Genomic DNA, 20,129 nt, shown 5'->3' on the forward strand with positions numbered 1-20,129 from the left:
AAAACGTGTGTATTAGGCCTTTCTTCTTTTTCCTGCCCAGATAGTAAAAAATAGTATATTGTCTTGTCCAGTGCAACTAACGAGTGGTAGACAGACTGCTCTTCTGACTTAACATCCGTATGTGAAACTGAATGCTCTGTATGATTTCTTCTGCTTTTTTAAAGTGTGATGCTTCAAAATGTTAAAGGAAACTAAAAAGTTTATTGGTAAATCCCTTCAGCCAGCACGACCTGTGCATCATCTGCCTTCTAAACAAGGTGAGTAGCATGGCTAAGATACAGTTTACTTTGCCAAAGCTTCAGCTGCTTTTACGGAAATAGCAAGGATGTGTAAAGTGATGGATTTTTTTTCCAAATGCTTTTGTGCAAAGACAGTGATGTATAAATATCTTGCTGTGTGTTGATCATCTCTGTGATAAAATCTGAATTTGAACTGCATTAGATTTATGCAGAACTCTTTTTTGTGTTATTCTTCTAACTTGACATCCGAAATTCTGGCTTCAGAAAGCTGGATCAGGCCTCTCCATTGAATTTGGATTTCTTGAGTTAGTGGACTCCTGCTATTGAAAACATAAAATACGCATAATTTAACAAACAGGTTATTGTTTAGGTTTTATTGCAAGTACAGTATACTGCATTGTATGGTTCTCATGTAGCCTTCATTCGAGTTTAAAACAAACAAACAAAAAAGCCTAAGGAAAAAATCATGCAGTATTTGTGTCAGGTGTGTATATTTTGTTGTTCTTGGTTTTTTGTTTGTTTTTAAATCTCTGTATCCCTTCTGGATATCGCAGTATTACAGCTTTTATTATTGTTAAGTTAGAAATTTTTGGTGGCCAGGGGAACGATGACAGCAGTGATGGTGTGGACAGAAGCTAAGTGACATGATAAATTTTTATTTTGTTTAAAATTCATGGAAGAAATGGAAAGGTGGTACTGTGGTGATTTAGAACTTTTGTGAATAAATGCCTGTATAATATGAATAATTTCGGCAATGTTGTTGCGGCAAGTATCACAAAATAAAAATGTGGAGTCTGTTTATTTAAAATATTTTTTCTTAATTTTTTCTCTTATCTTCACTGGCATCAGGCATTCCGTTAAACTTTCAGACTGAATTACCTAGCAACACTGAAGTACATTTGCAGACTAAGGTTGACTGGGTGAGTATTGAGTAAATAGTAGATGACAAAGTTGATGGAATGTGTTCTGGAGTGCTATAAATTGGAGGTCAGCTGATCCCTTATTTTACCAAATGAAAAGTAAATGGTATTTTCAGCTAGGCGTGTCCTTGAATCCGTACGTTATAAACCAGTAGTGTTAGAGGTGTTAAAAATAAGTATGAGCTTCATGAATGTGTTTCCCTGATATTTGCATGCACTAGTAGCTGAAAAATACACATTATGAGTTACTTAAGACTCTTATGAAAGTTTGTGTGGTGTTTCTTTAGTCTTAATTGAATTGAAGACAGCTATTTTAAACTTAAAGTACACATATTCAGTTTTTGCTTACTATGTGTAAAGAGTAACATTAGAAAGAATTATTTTTTTTGTTAGCACATGCACAAATGGATGTGAGGCAGCAAACGTCACAAAAATAGATAATTACACAGTTCCAGTGCATTCTGTAGTTCTGTTTCATTGACTCTGCTGGATTGGGTAATAAATGGGCCTTAGCATTCAAAAAACCAGAAGCACTGTAGTGCTTTATTGACAGAAATACTTGGTTTTAGACATGGTACAATGTGTTTTTCAAACTTTAAATTGGTTGTAGCCACTTGCTGCAAAATGCAGTTGGCAGTGTTCCAACTGGAATTCTTGATGTTTCATAGTCTGAATTTGATTTTCTGTTGATAATGATTTGAATGTTCTTCAGAGTGTATTGGAAGTTTTTAATTATTTTTTGTTTTGTTTTGTTAGGCCAAGTGTCCATTTTTTATTTTAGAAGAGGTCTAATAATCCTGAAGTCCTTAATTTATTGTATGAAGCTTTTGGAAGCTACCTTTGACTTTTTCAGAAATCAAGATGTTGACTGCCTATCCTTGATCCCATATGGAGAAATTAACAGCTATACTTGTCTTTTAAGCAGTGTGTATTTAGAAGAACAAGCAATTCCCTTTCAGAATAGGCCTGTGGTCAGCAATGTTGTAGTACTCAGTTTCATCAATATTTGGCTACATGTATAGCTATATCTACTTTTTAAACTTTTTCTTTGGCATAGGATGTTGAGAAGGCTTTTTAATACTTTTGACTGTCAAGCTGTTTCATGGGTACCTCCAAATACCAGCTGATAAGTACCCTGTGAACTTGTTGATTTTAGTTGGTGGGCAGCATTGGCCTGGAGGCTGGCATAACAGCTTCACAGAATATTTTTCTAAGCAGAAACATGCAGCAGCTAGTTCTGAAGATACTGACACCTGAATCTGAGGATACAAAGTTGTGTATTACCACTCTTGCCAAAGACTTGCCAAACATTCTCTGTGTCTAAAAAAGCATCAACAATGATCTGAGAAAGCTGTGCATTGTTACCCATTTGCTCTCCCCATTCCTTGAATCATGTATGTATATCACTTCAGGAACCTGTTCTTCAAAACTGTAGTTGTATTTCAGGTGCTTTAAATCATACTGCTTTTTCGATAAGACAGAAGTAGTGCTCTGTACGTACCATCATAAAACTTTAATTATCTTTACTCCGTTTCTTCCTCCTCCAATATGTTTTACAGAAGATAAATGATCACAGGATGAAACAGACTGTAAGGTGAAAAACAAGAACAACTGTTGACATAACACTTGGTTTTCCTTTCAGCAATACTAACTTTTTACAACTTTTTATCCCGGTCATGGTCTTATGTAGCGATGGTCTATTAAAGAGAGAATAAATATTCAAGTTGCGATAGGTTAGGTTACAGGAAATGCAGGTTACTTTTTGGAGAGCTTGGTGAACAGTGAAGATTTTTTAAAAATAAAGCAGATTGTATGTGCCACTAACTTATAAATAGATTTAAAAAATAAAATAGGCTTTAGAAACAAAAAAAAAGCCAACTCTGACAAACCAGGTTCTTAAAGCAGTGAAAGAGCTGAAGAAGAATCTGGCAACTGAATTCTCCAAACTGCTTTACTCTGGGATATTCAGTATGCATGCTTAAACCTGCTTAGACTTCTGCCAGAAAAAAATAATCATCATTATGGCACATCAGGGGTGCTACTGAGTGTTCGATTCAACTCTGCGTAAACAGTGAATTAAAGTATTAAACCTACTGTCTGAAGAACTTATAGTCTAAAACTTCTAGTCTTAAGTCTTAAAGGAAGTGGAGAAGAGCTAATGCTAATAGTGAGCACAGTGATAGTGCTTGTATCTAAGATGTTAGCCTTGATTTCAGGGAATTTCCATCAAAGTGGTGTTCAGAGTGAAAGTGCCTGAATACTCACTGTGCCCTAACCAGCTAATGAAAAGCAAAGAATAATTTTTATTCCTTCACGGTATGCAAAGAATTTTCAGAAGATCTGGAGAGTGTTGAGTCCACTACCTCAGATCTATGTAAGGTAAAGAGAGAGGCTTGAAAAGTCTCCATCAGTCAGTATCAGATTTAATTTACTACTTCTTAACTGCCATGTAAAATGATACTGAGCTTCAGAAATACATGCCCTGCTCTAGGGGTAGTCTTTATAGACGGATTCCATTCTTTGTAGATGGATTTCAGATAGGAACAAATATAAGAGTTTTGTTGTGAGTGGTGATACTCAAATGTTAAGTTTTGGACCAAAACCCAAGCGTAATAGAACTTCTGATATTATAAAGCCATTGGCAAGATGATGTTATGGGAGATAGTGCAGGAAGAAATGTAAAAATATTGTGGTGACATTGTCTGGCACATGGCTGTAAATTCTGCTTTATTATGCATGTCTTTTTCTTGTGGATTTGAGGACGTGTTAAATCCTTTTTTGTACTTGGAGAAAGCGTTTGAATAGCTGAGACCTGCGAAGACTAGTTGAACATCACAAAGCAGTTAGAAGTATGGCCCTCTTCATTCTCTGAAATCCATAGATTTTTCAGATATTTTTTCCCCCTGTAAGTTTTAGGCAAATCAGGAAAAGGTAACTACATTTGAACCACAGAAAATGGAACTGTGAGCAGGGTGGGTAATATACTAGAAATATTTTACCATTTCTCAATTTGTCTTAGTGCACCATGAAAGCTGGTGGTGCGCTTACAGTACAAAGTATTAACTGGTGTCTCTGTCTAGACAATAGGATCTCTTCCACTTTTGACAAACGCTTCCCAAAATTTTCTGTTCTTCCTGCCAACAACCCCCTCCCCCCCAGTCTGTTTCAGAATGATTCAGAATTCAGTTTTCCTCAGCCAAACATTTTGGGAGCCAAGACAAACTGTTGAGGATACACTTTCCAAAACGCTCACTTCGAGGTTTTGGCAGCTGGAAGGAACTCAGTGTTATATTGTAGATGTTGAGTCTTGATGTATATGAAACCTTTTGCTGAGTGAGAGAATCCAAGTCTCTCTTTCGGTCTTAAGGATTAAGTCCTTCCTGCTGTTATTGTTCCCCAGTGTAGCAGCTTCTGGCTGTGTTCTGGGTGAGATGAGAGAAAAGGAGGAGATAATTGTGTTCATTTTGAAAACTAGAAATAGCACTGTAAAATTCTGTCTAAAAAATTGCTGTCTCAAATGTGCTTACCTATACTGTTTTGTAGGTCGTTGAACTATTCCTTTATAGTGTGTAATAAAGAGTAACAAACACTCTACAGGTTCAAATTAAACTTCTCAGGCATTTTACGTTACCAGTATTCCTATTTACAGTTAAAATTATTTTGCAGAACCTTCATCTTTCAAGTTAGAGATGCATCAACTGTTATAAATAGCTACAGTTCTGACTATGGTTTCATTGGTGCAAGAGTGTTTCCTTTCAGACTGTTCTTAAATTGTAAAGAAGATGGTGATTCAATTGCAAGGAGTAGAAAAATTGAACAGAATCCAGTTTTCTTCATGCATAGAAAATACTAATTGCCCAAAATCTTGGTGACTTGTGAAAGCAAAACTGATTACTGAAACTGTGCTACAACTGTTATTTTTAACTAAGAAACCCAGAAACATACATCCTTGTTTTAATATGGTTAAAGGAAACAAGCTTCATAACTTAATTTTGTGAAATATATAAAAAAAGTTTAACTCTTTCCTCCCTATTTTAGTCATCTGAAATGACTGAAGTGAAGATTTTAACTCAAACTATGATGCCTTGTCAACCAAAACAACATGAATCAGAAGCAAAAAAAGGTAAAATACTGCATGGAGATCTGTGTCAGAATTGTAATTTCTGTATGGAAGACAGTTGAACTTTGAAGAGATATGGGCTGCATATTATTTTTTTCCAATTAGCCAGGGCTTTGAGAGTCTGGCTTCCTTCTGTACCACAATTTGAGAGCAATATGAAACCTTCCTGTTTTTCACATAACACTCTAGAGAAAGTATACAGTTTGGCCCGTAACTGACTTGCTTGCATATAAGGGTGTAGCTGTCTTGGGTTTTGTTTTTTTTTTATTAAAAAAACCCCAACGAACCAAAAAAACCCACAAGAAAACCAAGTAAAAACAAGCGCCAAGCATAAAAAAAAAATCTGCACACAAACTCCTGGTTTTGTGTAAACTTTTTCTGTGTGTAGAAGTACAGGTTTGGGTTGCGTCCCTGCCTGTTGCGGTCATAGCATACTATCTTTAAGACTATTGCATGCAACCAATTTAAGAATTCAGTAATTTGGCTTTCTTTTACTCCTCTTACCACAGTTCTTCTGAAATACCTATTTTCTGATGGTTAGAAATCACTTAATTTCTTTTATGATTAGTCCTGGATAGTTTGTTCTTGTGTCAACACAAGACCTTAACACAGGACCTTTGTCCTTAAGGTTTGCTCCTTTTGCTTTTCTTTCTGTATGCCTGTCACTTAGTACTCATAAAGCATAATGGTGTTTTTGTCATGGTTTGGTAGTTTAAGCAAGCCAAACTTCTACTCTTTTTTCATTAAGGGATAATCTCAGATTCCAAACATATTCTCACAGTCCTTCTTTGCACTGCTTCCTGCTTGATTCTTCATTCTTAAACATGTCACAGAAACTGCGATAGCGATCACAATTAAGTCATCAATTCATTGAGACAATTTTTTCTGTTAATGTCTTCCTTTAATTGGGCATCTCAAATCTCTATTGGTAATCTTCAATCCTTAAGTAATCTCTGGAGACTCGGTTTGTTCTGTTGCTCTTCGTACTCGAGAACTGAAAGAATTCTGTTAATTTTCATTGAGCCTTTCCTGCTTTTCCTCAGTCTGAGATTACCATCATCCAGGTTCTTCAGCAGTAATTCTTCACTGTTGTGTGTTACTGGCTTGAAAGTAAGCTTTCTGTGTTTTCCCTTTCAGGCTCAGGTTCATTATTTGATTCTTGATCTTGGTAAATAGAATAATGTTCTGTTCTTTGGATCTAGTTCGGTGTCAGGCTGGTCAAGTTCTGTCTGTTTGGTGGTGACTTTCTGATCCATTCTCATTGATTCTGCTTGTGGTGTGTAGAAGTTACTGTGTTCTACAGGATTTTCAATGGCTTCTCATCAGATCCTGGTCTCTTGTATAAGCCAGCACTTTGGACCCTTTTTAGTGGTTAATTGCTCTGTGATGCCTTCCTGGCTCTTCTCTGCATTTGTCCATAATGTCAGAATTTTTTCAGCACTTGTTTTCAAAGGGCTTTTGTTTGTTTGATGTTTGTTGTAATCCTTTCTCTCAGAGTAACACAATTTTAGAGGTCCTGTTGTTCAGCTACTGCCTATACATAAGTCTCTTTTTTTTTTGTAATTTTTTTTATTTTTTTTATTTCCCCCTTGCATCACACTGTGAAATTTCCACTGGAACTCCATTTTCATCTCCAGCTGTAAATGAAGTTCTAGATAATAATTTCCATTTGATATCTGTTTGGTGGTAATATGCCCTCAATTACCTGTCTCTACAGTTGTTAAGTGCTTTTTACTGCTATCTCAGTCACTTCCTTGCTTTCTCTTAGAATCATAGAATAGTTTGGGTTGGAAGGGACCTTTAAAGGTCATCTAGTCCAACTCCTCTGCAATGAACACGAACATCTTCAAGTAGATTATGTTGCTCAGAGCCGTGTCCAACCTGACCTTGAATGTTTCCAGGGATGGGGCATCTACCACCTCTCTGTGCAACCTCTGCCAGTGGTTCACCACCCTCATCATAAAAAATATCTTCCTTAGATGTAGGCTGAATCTACCCTCTTTTAGTTTAAAGCTGTTACCCCTTGTCCTATCCTGAGTCCTTCTCAGCAGGGCTGCTCTCAGTCCCTCATCCCTCGGCCTGAATTGATACTAGGAGTTCCCCCGACCCCAGGTGCAGGACTTTGCACGTGTCCTTGTTGAACCTCATGAAGTTCATATGGGCCCACTTCTCGAGCTTTTCCAGGTCCTGGATGGCATCCCATCCTGCAGGCCTGTCAACTGCACCACTCAGCTTAGTGTCATCTGCAAACTTGCTAAATGTGCACTCGATCCCATTGTCTGTGTCATTGATGCAGGTATTGAACAGTACTGATCCCAATACGGACCCTTGAGGGACACTACTTGTCACCAGTATCCATCTGGACATTGAGCTGTTGACCACTACCCTCTGGATGTGACCATCCAACCAATTTCTTATCCACCGAACAGTGCACCCATTAAATCCATCTCTCTCCAATTTAGAGAGAAGGATGTTGTGGGGGACTGTGTCAAAGGGCTTAGAGAAGTCCTCTTCTTCATATGTTTTTAAACAAGAGGGAAATAAAGCAAGCTGTAAATTTTCAGGTATGCTCATGTTCTTTAAACTATTCTTTTTAAAGTTCCCTCATGTAAGTTCAGCAGTTATTCCAGACACTTGTGGTCAAAGGCAGGAAAAAAATCCCATTCGTGATTGACTTTGTGGCCTCTCTCGTCAGTTGCCTACAGCCTGAAAAGCAGAAACCGTAGTCACTCAAGTGACTGTATAACTGTTACAGGAGGCCCATTATTCCTAAAGGAATAAAATTCTTTGTCACCAAGGACCAGAGATAACATTTGTCCCTTCTTTGCCTTATTCCTTTCCTCTTGTTTCTGCTCTTGTTTGAGAATATCAGCTTAAAATAGACATGGGTAGACATATTATATCTGAGGCTACACTAGAGTAGAGATAGTTGTACAAACTCAAATGATAACATGCACATTCTAAGCAAAGACCCTGACTGTTGTTGATTCTGTGTAAAACCCTCAAAACTATTTAATTCGTGTTAATCCCTTTGCTAGTTTCATGCAGCAGATCTCATAATTACTTTTAGCCATTGAAAAACATCAACTTAATAGCTCCAAGAAAAGATACACTCAGTTTTTGTTATCTGTCCCATTGAAACATGTGCCGCTTTGGTGTAAGTTATAAACGTATTTTCTTCTAGGGCTTCAAGACCAGTTTGTGGTGTTTCTGTTAATTAGAACGAGTTATAGGGAGTCTGTCTGTAGTGTAAGGTTGGATTCACCTTTTTGTGTTCTTTTGTATTAAAACAACAAACCCTTATTAGCTTGGAATAGTCCTCCGTATTTACTAAGTCAATTTGATAGAGTTAAAGTGAAATGCTCTGTAATTTACTACAAGTTGTCCTGATGCAAGATATAAACATTGTAATATCAAAGGTCAGACTTAAATTAGTGCTGGTTTTAATACTGATTTTTATATTCCACATGCAGCATTTCCACCCTTCTGTAAGAAACCAAATCAGTTTTCTGAATTCACAACCTTAATGCCTTAAACAACAATGTTGAACTTGGTAATTTTGTATATTCACAGAAAGGATCAAATACAGCAGAGATTTTCTTCTGAAACTTTCAAGTGTTTCTCTGTCTCAGAAGAAGCCAGAGTTTCTTCCTGATCATCCAATTGTACTTGAAAAGCCAGTAAGTGCATTTTTCATGTTAAGTGAAGTTATAAAAACAGTCATGGAGGTTTTGACAACCCATTTGATAGGAGACATTTTTCTTCAGACTAGCCTGCCAAATTGATAAAACCTTCAAAGACAGATTGTGTAGTTTGGTTCTGTTACTTTTGTACATACCTTCCCCAGTCGGTATTTGGCATGTTACCATGGCAAGTACCATATAAAGGAAATGCTATTTTCTTTGATTTCAGGAAAAAGATCAGGTATGTTTACAAATTTAAAGTAAGTATGAAATTGTATTAAAGCTTTCTACTATGAAATCACAGTACATAGCTTTGGTATTCTATGTGAATTCCATCCCTGTCTTTTCAGAATAAAGGAGAAGAATTTTCATAAAGTTCTGTTTTAGTAAAGGTCTGATTCCAGTATTTAAGTTAAGTTGTCCATGCATCAGTGTCCACCACAAAACTATTAATGAGCTTAATGTAGTTCGTGGTATTCTCTTTGGTCTGTGTTGTTGGGGAGAAATTAATAGAAATGAAGTGCCACCTTAACCCTTGAGATGAAATAATCCTGAAATACTTTGTATGCTAAGAGAAAATAATCTAATGGTTCGCATTCCACACACCAAGTGTGGGAAAATGTTCTTGGGTATAAACATTGTAATATTAAATCAGGCTACGCAATGGACTGCTTCCGCAGCCATCAGGGTGTGGTTCTAGAAATAGGATTCCTATCCTGGAGAAGTGTAGAATAAATCATAGAATTGTCTAGGTTGAAAGGAACCTTTAAGATCATCAAGTCCAACCGTTAGCGTAACACTGCCAAGTCCACCACTAAACCATGTCCCTCAGCAACACATCTACATGTCCTTTGTATACCTCCAGGGATGGTGACTCAACCACTTCCCTGGGCAGCCTGTTTGAATGCTTGACAACCCTTTCAGTGAAGAAATTTTTCCTAATATCCATCCAAAACCTCCCCTGGCACAACTTGAGGCCACTTATTCTTGTCCTATCACTTGCTGCTTGGGAGAAGAGGCTGACACCCACCTCGCTACAACCTCCTTTATGTCCAGATGATTACTGTGTTAGTCACAGTTCCAGGTGGTTTTAAACTGTTTAAATTTCTACTCTTTGGAAAAACAAAGTTAAACTAATATGACAGTAATCAGCCTTTCCTGATCTTACTTTTTACATCTTTGTTATATTTTTCCTCAAGATGAAAGCTTTACTTGTTTGAAAACCTGCCAGCAGATAAGGAAGTTTCAAGTCCTGAATCTCCTGACTTTTTTCCCCCCTCTTCCTGTCGCTTGAGTTTGTAAGCGGAGAAAGTTTTGACAATATATACATTCTCAAATGGTTATGTTCATAGGTAAAGGAGGACACACCCTCCCCTCCTCCCAGAAATGGAATCAGTGGACGAATGAACTCTAAAATTGCTCATAACATGGCTAAATTGCAAATAATTTGAATAGAGGGAAAGAAGGATAGTAAAAACTGATGCAAGCCAAGATGGGTTGCATGTGTTCTAAGAGATTGTTTTGGGGCTGGAGGATCTCTGTCTGTAGGATGATGTCATAAATGTTTTCAGTTATATATAGTCTTGTCTTTAGAAATAAGAGCGTGTCAATGATTGTGAGGCCTGCTTTTAAAGTCTTTCCTCTGCTTTGTGTTTGTCATATGTATGTAAGCCCCTACCTGCAAATGCTAGTTTGTCATACGGATAAAAAAGCAGTGAGTCTTCTCATTCTATTCAGCTGCAAAAGGGATGAGTAAATTACAAACTCTTATTAGTCAGGATCTTGTGTTAGAATAACATAAAGCGTATCACTTAGCTATCATTATAGGTGTCTTAAGCACAAAGTATGGATTGTTGAGTAGGCTGAAGGAAAAAAATCCTGTTCTCATTAAAAAAAAGCAAAAGCTAGCAAAATTGCTGTGTGGTCTTGGAGACAGTGTTGAAAAAGGTATTTCAAGTATAGTTGTCTCATTAGTATATAAAAGTGATATTATTAGCTTGCCAGTTATACTTCAGAAGTTAGTTCCACATTATAAGGATGAAACTTGGTCAGCGATAGTCTGTATTTTTTTTTTTCAGAATTGACTAGCAGAAATGTTTTGGTGTTAATATAGGATAAAACTATCCACTGTTCTGGTGTAGAATTTTAGTGTAGGCATTGCATTTTTAGTACTTGGGAGTTTGTTTAGAGGCATATTAACATGACTTAAACATGTAAGCTCTTTGGATGTGGACTGTCTTAAGATGTATTTTGTATGCCAGTATGGGTATACCTTTTCACTAAGCAGTTTTCTTATTGGCAAGGAAGAGGAAAAAATTAACATTGTTTCCAAGAACATTTCAGTTAAAAGTATATGAACCTTGTTAGAAATTCCATTGCCATTTACTGAAATAAAAATGTTATTTGTGGGACACATGTACCCTACCCAGCTAGTCACTTTCTATGAAGAGATTAAAGCACCTGGGGATGTTAAGTTTTTCTGTATGGTAATTCAAATATGAGAATCTTTGAATAAAATAGAAGCTGAATCTTACCCAGGAATGCCTGAGACTTGACTCGGCCTATCAACTAATGGATCTTACTTTTACATCTTTCATATTACTGTGGAAAGTTTCATGTTGAATTTCAAGAATGAGGTGTGATAAATGAGGAATGATAAAACACAGTTCAAAATTAGAAGAAGAAACTCCAATTACTGCAGATGTTTTAGGGGACAAAGGTGTGCGTTATTTCCTCTTCTGAGTAGCTGCATCTCTTGGAAAACATTACTAGTGAGAATTTAATGAAATACAGGGCTGATTAGTCAACATGGAAATAGGAGAGGCCCCTGTTCAGAATATGGGGCTCATTGGTGTAAAGCTTCTCTTAAAACAGTAAAACTGAATACCCAATTTTTCTATCCATGAGAGTGTTTATCTCAAATGAGAATAATCTGAGCCCAGTATCCCATAAAAGGACTGAGCCTATTACTTTTTTTTCTTAATACTTCTTATAATACATAGATTGGAGGAAAAGCATTTCATAATTCTTGACCATGTAATCTGAGAAGGAGCCTGGGATCAAAGAAAAATTGGAGATAAATTCAAAACTAATTTATCCAGAAAAGGCAGTGATTTCAGGCTTCTTCTGGTGCAATATGGTGGCATCAGTCTGTTGTGTTAAATTGCCTGCTTTGTGTGACAACTTGGTTATTGAGACTGGATGTCAGAGTTTGAGCCTTCCACGCTGAAGAACAAGTTGATTAATAGTGGAAAGCCTATGGGACAAGTACAAACAGCTTTAGTTTTGATGCAGACAGTGTTTTCCTGGTGCTGTTTCTTTCAAATCTGTTTAGTGATGAGACAGAATTATAATCTAAAGCCTTGGTTTGGGTTTGTTTTTTTTTTTCTTGTTTGTTTGGTTTTCTTTCCTAAGTATTTTTTTTGGTAGCTTTTAATGAAATTTCCCATAATCTTGTAGTTTGGAAGGGACCTTTTGAAATCTAGTCCAATCCCCCTGCTCAAGCAGAGTCAGCTAGAGTAGGTTGCCCAGGATCATGTCCAGTCAAGTTTTGGATATCTCCACAGGCAGAGACTTAACAACTGCTCTGCAGAGGGATTTCACAGCCTGTTGCAGTGCTTCACCCTTACAGTGAAAAAACAATTGGTTTGGGGAGGCTGTGAAAGCTGTGTCCCTTTCATCAGATCTTACTGGATGTTCCCATTAGTTAAAAAGCAAAAATAAATCAAAAACCTTCCTTTGTGGTTTCTAGAAGGGTGGGAGAGATACAATCTAATTTTAAGGACATCCGGTAGCACAGCTGATATGATAGTGAGACATTATCTGAATGTTGCTGTTCCTGAGATTTCTAAGGTAAGGGTTCAGGTGGATTTCTGTGCAGTTTTGCTTGTGGCATCCTGATAACAAGTCATCTAAAGACAGTACTCTTTTGGTAGCAGTAATAGAAATTATAGTAGAGCATTTGTATCCTGATGATATCATTATTCAGGACTTGTTTTCAGTGGAGTGTGGAAAACCACTTAATTTACTTAAACTGAACAGTAAGTGGTGTTCAATTGTTCTGTTATCCATCTTCTTTCCTCTGCACTGTAGTTTCCTTCATGCAGCAGATTCTGTAGTTACATGGGAAAATTCCAGTGTGTTGATCTATCCCATGTCACCCATTTTTTCTGCATAGAAACCAGAGGGATCGATGAGATGCATGCTTAAATTAAATGAATGATGCTTACAAGGGGCAGGAGGAGGCCTCCAAATAAATTTCTAATGAGGAACAGACAGTCCTATAACATGACAGTGAACTTGTATTTAGGAGCAGGTGGTTGTCAACAGTTTGCTGACGAATTGAGTATTCGGGCGATTCTTACCCATCTTAAAACTTCCCTCGTTCTGAATTTTTGAAGTCACTGCTGAAGTAGACGTGCATCTATGAGTGAAAGCCATATTTTCAGATGAAGAAAGCTTCCTAGAGTGACTTGTATAAGGGAGATGTTGTTACAGTTAGTGGGCTGTGGGTTGTGTTTGTCCCAAAAGACATTTGGGTTTTTTGAGATGTGGGGATCAGGCGTACCTATACATAGCTCAGCATTTGAACTGAACTGATGGTACTGTGTTAAGAAAGTATGCCAGGAAGACCTCACATTAAGTCTCTCTGATTAATGAAGTAGAACTGTTTGTGTTAATTAAAAAAAAAAAATCAAATTGTTAAATATATGTGGAGTAGAAAAGAGTTATAGGCAGACCCATGAAAACTTCGTTTAAATGATCTCTTATAACTGAAGTAATTTGAGGGTTTGTTTGTCTTACAGGAAAAGAGCAACCCTTTTATTGACATATGCAAGAAATGACAGGTTGTTTGGAAATGACAAATCCATCAATGAAGGAGCTACCTATGATCTAGATCTTCATGATTTTTGAAGGTACTTGGGTGCCTACAGATGGAAGTAGGACCCTATGAAACTTACGGAAATGCCTGTTTCTTCCAGCAATTGCCTGAATGCTTTAAAAGTCAAACCTTTAATTTGTAATGCCTGAGATGGTAATACAATTACAGTGAAAATAAATAATTTTACATTTTGCTGTGAGAGAATTTTGTCCCTGAATTGTTTGTGTTATATAGCCATATAGTTTGACCATAAGTTCTAAACCAATACTTGACTGGGTCTTTTGGCTTGCTCCCACCTCCTTTCTTTAGCAGTAATAATGGAACAAAAAAACCTGCCTGTGTCAAATCTCAGATGTCTTAGGGTATGTACTCCTCTACCTTATTTCTGCCCCCGCCCCCTCAAAAACCCCACAATCCGAACAACCAAACCTTCACTTGCTTGCTTTCTTCATTTGAAGTCTTCATCTTGACACAAAAGATTCCTTAATATTTTGTGAATACATACCTTATTTCAAGGTATAAACTCTCTTGTTACTAACAGTTTCACTAAAATGGGAAATCGTCTCTCATCATGGATCAGATCAGACCAAGAGAACTGTCTACGTATTCCAGTCCTTGAAGTTCTTTGTAAATAATTGTCCAGTGTTTTTGACTTTGAAATGTGTACAGAATGGGCAAAATTGAGGAACAAGACAGATTTTAATCACATCTTATAGGAGTAAATGGGTATACCAATACATAGTTAATTCCATAATTTTTTTTCTTAAGTTAGAATAGTATTTAATAGTGAAGTGGAAAGCAGTAGTTTGAGTATTTCCTGAAAGTATCTTTCAGTTGACATGCATCAATAATAGTTATTTTGTAGGAATATAATTACCTTCAAAACCGGTATTCAGACCTACAATAATGTCATTTGGGCACTGAATGCAATTTTTTAACCTCTGTCACAAATGATAATGGAAGCTGAATGAGAATGTGTTGAATAGTAATTGCAATACTGCAGAAAACTTTCAAGTTGCATTCGATAGACACTGAAATTCTTTCCCTGAACTATGCAAATAAACTTGTTTGAATTCAGTTTCTTTTATGTTTAGCATCAGTTAGTCAATTAAACTAAGCTTCCAAGTGTATTCTCTTTGCATGTTGTTTACAAGTAATATTACAAAGAACTAAAATCTTTTTTGCTTGTTTGGTAATCACTGGGAGTTTTTTGGAGTGAGTCCTACAGATCGTTTTCCCCAGTATGTGTAGAAGGCAATTTCTGTGTGTAGGTCTCAAAACTCTTCAGTGAAACTTCTTAAACTTGTTCTTGTGTATGATTCATCAAAGTGGTGTTTTCACTAGTAAATATACAAAGGCGAATAACTGTTAGAAGGACATATGACCTACTAGAAATTTCCCCCTCCTCCCAGCACCTAATTGACATGAAGTTCTAAAGCAGGTTATTTTAATATGTGTTATCTAGTGAAAAGGAAAAATGTCATAAGCCTCAGCATAGTGTGTCAGTTTTCACTTATGGATTTACCCTGTAGCAGTGTCACGTGTCACTGTTTCCTCTGTCAGTAGATCAGTAGTGACAAAAGAAAACATGCCATACACTAGACTGACATCTTGTCATAGGAAAAATCCAGCCAGATCTTCAGGAATATGAGTAGTTTTACTTTGCTAAAGATAAGAAACCTTTAAACTTTCACTGCTCAGTCATTTGTGAGTGTAGTATGTCTATTTGGGTGCTTTCTTAAGAATGAGCAGATCTGTAGCTGGATCATGTCAATATGGAAGGCTTTGGACTTCAACATTAAAAGCATTCACTTTTGCAGTTACTCTAAGAAGATTTAAAGGTGAAATTTGTCTCTAACATGGGCACCAAATTTGGGTGTGTAGGTATGACTTTGATATCCCCGTTTGCTTAGAGAACCTAAGCTACATTGACTTTATTGGCAAAGGGTTTGATTCAGTTGCCTGAAGGTAGGCATCTGGTGTCATCTGAGACAGGTAGGATATCTGAAGGAGCTGCATGGGGCTGGCATAAATGACACACAACCTAGAGGTAATTCATGTCCCTCTCAGCTGGGACCTGGAGACCAGTTGGGATACCGCAGAGCATCTCACGCATACTAGATGCCTTTGTTTAGCCAACTAATTTTGCCTCAGAGCTCCATTGATACAATAGGACCTAAGATGGCTTGGTCGCATGCAGGTACCTAAATGTGACACCTTTCTTAATTTTGAGCTCAATCCTGGTCACGGTTTCTAGCATACGGAACCTTACTGCAGTGAAGATAGCTCGTTTGTAGTCTAAATTCCCCACTTGTAATTACGTCGGTAATGTGCTGGTTGAGTTGAAATAAAAATAGGGAAATCCTACAGTGAAGATTTTTTTTTTATTGAATATGACTTTCATTTTACTTTTTGTGTACTGTTCGGAACTTTGGACTGCTGAGATGAGTGGAGAGAGTGGTTATTTAGCATGTAGCGTTTGTCAACCTGTCACAGAGGTGTGAGGTTACCATAGTCACTTGCCTTTCATTCTTGGTCTGCAGGACATACCTCCTGCTCAGATGCAGGGCACAACAGCAAGACTTCTTAGGGAAGAAAGTATTTCTACTTTGAGGTTTATGGCTATTTATGCTCTAACAGCAGTTTCTCTAACGACTTTTCAGTGAGCTGATGGTGATAAAATATTTTCTGAGTGTTCAGGACATAGGGTTCAAAGCAAATTGGCTGTGAAATGTTAAGTTTGTGGATCTGAAGTGGGTTGGCACACAGGCAGATGTGTTTCTTCTTGCGAGGGTAGGGGCTAGAGGCTGTGAAGGGACAATGGTACTGCCTTGTCTTGCCGTGGGCAGAAAATTTCCTGTATGAGTGAAGTTCTGTATTGACACAAAAATTGTCCCTATGTTTATTCTCCTAATTAATGACTTACTGCTTCTCTGAAGCACAAGGCATTTGTGAAAACGTGTGTTCATGTTCATACCTGTTTCTTCTATAAAAGGAGAAAACAAAAGCATTAAGTAACAATTGTTTATTAACATAAGACTAAAACTTTTCACAAATATTTAGTCATACCAATCAAGGTACACTTTTCTGTGACAGTGCTGACTGAATATACACAATAAACAGTTTAGCATAGTTGTCTTATTTCAGCTTTTAGGATGCATCATTTCACTGGAGAAGGTAATAAATGTGCAGTTCTCCATATTTTAAAATGGAGAATACCACATCCGTGATAACAAACAGTATCACAACATAAATTCATAACCCAGCACACCTGTACAGTGCTATATGAAAGTTACTGTAATGAAAAACAATGTGACATTAACATTACTTGGAACCACAGCTTCTAGTTGTTATTGAGGACCCACCACGATGCTGAAAGAGAGGAGAATTTATTTATTTATTTGTTAATATAAACAGTATTTCTTTCTCTACCTCTTGTAAAAAGCCTAAATAAAATAGCTATAATGTATATAAAGGAACATTAATTTATATATGAAGCTAATACTACTTCATTTGAAAACTGCATGCTTTCAAGGATGAGACCTCTCCAGGCAGGAGAGGAATACTTAAAATCTAGCAGAGCTGAATATAAGTGGTGGTGGTGGGTGGCTTTAGTGCAAGAATTTATATCGTTTTTTGATAACATACAAGGAAGCACTAACGTGTCATAGGTGCAGCTGCACAGAATGGAGTGCCCAGATCCCCAGAGAGCAAAACACATAAATCCTCGCTCCTGTTCGGCGGTGTGTGTCAGTATTTTCGCTGAGCGCTGTGTCCCCTGGGGGGTTGTGCTGCCTGTAATGACTTTCTTTCATGGTGACATTATTCAAACCTGATGCTGTTCTTTTTACTCAACTCTAGGAATTAAGAGCGGTTTGCCCAAAAAGTAAGAGAATTGATGGACTTGTAAAATGTCATTGCCATAAAAGAAGGTCTGTAATCACCAGATTATAGTCAGGGCTGGAGTGAAACACATGTGTACTTCTTCCTCACAGTCCCTCCCTTTTGCCCTTTTGAAATTGTATCTTATGCAAGACAGGAACGACAAGATTTATGGAGAGAGACAGGAGGAAGGAAAGGAATTGTGACTGTATCTGAGATGCCAAGGCCTGTTAGCGGAGGGGTGTTTGAGGCTCAGTAGGTTTTGCATTATTTGGGGATTAAATTCGTTAACGCAGCTTGTTTCTGTGAATTTGTCCATAAATCCTTCAATTTATGGCATTTTTATGCAAAATGTTATTTTCGAAGAAGAATGTTGAGAAGATACTTAAGAATCCTACCTGAATTTGGCCTAGGAGTCTCTGACACATCAGTGGATTAATGAATTTTGGCCAAAAAAAATGCCAATTTAAGAGTTTATTTCATGGATTACGTTGTCATAAATGTTTAACGGTTTTGCCCTAGCTTTTGTTTTCTTCACCAAAAGGTTCTCTAGTGTCCTCAGGTCCAGATCTTCTGTATAGATTAGGCATTCACTGAAGATGAACTGAGTGATTGATGCCGCCCTGGTAGATTGGGCAGAAGCAATTTGGTGGGTTAACAAGTGTGGAAGTGATAATAATAGGTTTTGGTTGCTATTAACTTATGGTAGATGAATTTACTTTAGGATAATACTGGATCTTGAAATTCCATGTCTTCCTGAATCATTCTTAGCCAGGTAAGTGTATCCTTATTAATTTTAATTAATCATCTGAGTGAAGACTCTTGGGTTGTAATCTTTGAATCAGATGCACATTACAGTTTAGAATTGTTTCAGTTCTTAGTTAACCAGATGAGTGAAAAACTGTAGATGCATCTGAGCTAGGGTAAATTTGGTTTTAAAACAGAGCCTATCAATGTGCTAGTTGCAGACAGGTTGGGCTTTTTTTCCTGATTTTACGCTGCTATTACTTTACGGTGTCTAAAATCCTGTCATAAAGTATACTGGTAGAGCTGAAGCCATCATGTTTTACTTCTTTCATATGTCTACACAAATACGATTTGTATAGATCACATATGCAAAGTACTTTGCATGAAACAGAAGTTCAAATGTCTGCACAGATTTCTAAATAACAGATAATCTATAAAACTGTAAAAATAACCGTGAATGCATTACTTACATTGCCCCCCCCAGCAAGGAGCACACAGTGAGAAATGCTGTTTCTATGGCAACCGCCTGCCAGGATAGAGCGCTGCAGACTGAAATCCTTCTTAGCAGGCAGGCGATGCTTTAATGAGCATTTTGAACCCAATTTCAGACACTTCTATATTTTGGCATTTGTAAATGATGTTTACATTTTATTGTATGTTAATTGTGCTTTAGCTGTGAACACTCCTGGGTCATACTCAGTCAAGCTCTTGGACACAAGGAAGTTTGGGAAAAGACCGCATTGTTTCCTATATCCGAGTTTGTATTAAATCCAGCAATTTCCCAGTAAGATGCAAAATTTGAAGGGATTCCTGCTTCACTAAGTGCAATCTCCTGACACTGCAGGAATCCCGGGCATATAATTGTGTGTTGAGATTGGACTCATGAGATCTAAAAGCATCTTGGCTGGTTTCTTTTAAGGAGAAACACCAGTTATAGGACTATGTATATACTTTTTTCCTATTAGATGGGGTTTTATTATTTTAAATTTAGTCTGTACTCAGACATAGGGGAAATTCATTGTAAGAGATTTGTGTTGCCTGAGATAAAAATTTTGCTGTCGTCTCTCTGAAAATACAGCCCTGATGCTTGCTTTGCCTCATCCGGCACTGTGTCTTTTAGCAGTCATTTCTCTGAGGACGAAGGTGTTACGTGCTCATTGGTTTGTATTAGAAATAGCAATTTGGAATCGTTAACACCTTGCTTTTTCAAAGTAGTTTGTTTTTTCTGTGTTTTAATGTAGCACGAAGCATGTACAAGAAATTGGTTTGTAAACAGAAATTATTAGTAATTAAGGTTCATGTCAGTCAACGTAAATATGATTAAGTTGAAATCTTCATCAGCAAGCGATTTTTTGCCTGAAAGTCTTAAACAGGGCCTATTTAACTAATCATAAATAGTATTGTTTATTCTAGATACTTTCTTAAATAGCATATGCTAGCTGAACTTTCCATTGTATAAAATAAAGCACTGTGGGTCTTATTCTTGCTGATGCATTTACATTTTGATGCTTAAAATAAAAACATTTGGAGTCCCTTTCTCCATCATACCTTGCCAAAGAAAATCTAAGGGTGATATTACACAGTGGTCCTGCATACGGAGCGCACTAATATAGCAGAACTCTTCACATGGAATAAACCAAAGAACGTGAAAAATTG

General features: G+C 37.1%; 1 protein-coding gene across 1 annotated transcript; it reads left to right on the forward strand.

Annotated features, from left to right (window-relative positions):
• Positions 1-178: 178 nt before the first annotated feature.
• Positions 179-13,806, forward strand: C2H8orf88 (chromosome 2 C8orf88 homolog). The gene is made up of 5 exons (XM_054193305.1): positions 179-257; positions 1,089-1,159; positions 5,198-5,282; positions 8,853-8,959; positions 13,768-13,806. Exons 1-5 carry the CDS (start codon positions 179-181, stop codon positions 13,804-13,806), a joined length of 381 nt encoding a protein of 126 aa, XP_054049280.1.
• The last annotated feature ends 6,323 nt before the right edge of the window (positions 13,807-20,129 follow it).

This window comes from Rissa tridactyla, chromosome 2, assembly GCF_028500815.1.
Source record: "Rissa tridactyla isolate bRisTri1 chromosome 2, bRisTri1.patW.cur.20221130, whole genome shotgun sequence".
NCBI lineage: Eukaryota > Metazoa > Chordata > Aves > Charadriiformes > Laridae > Rissa > Rissa tridactyla.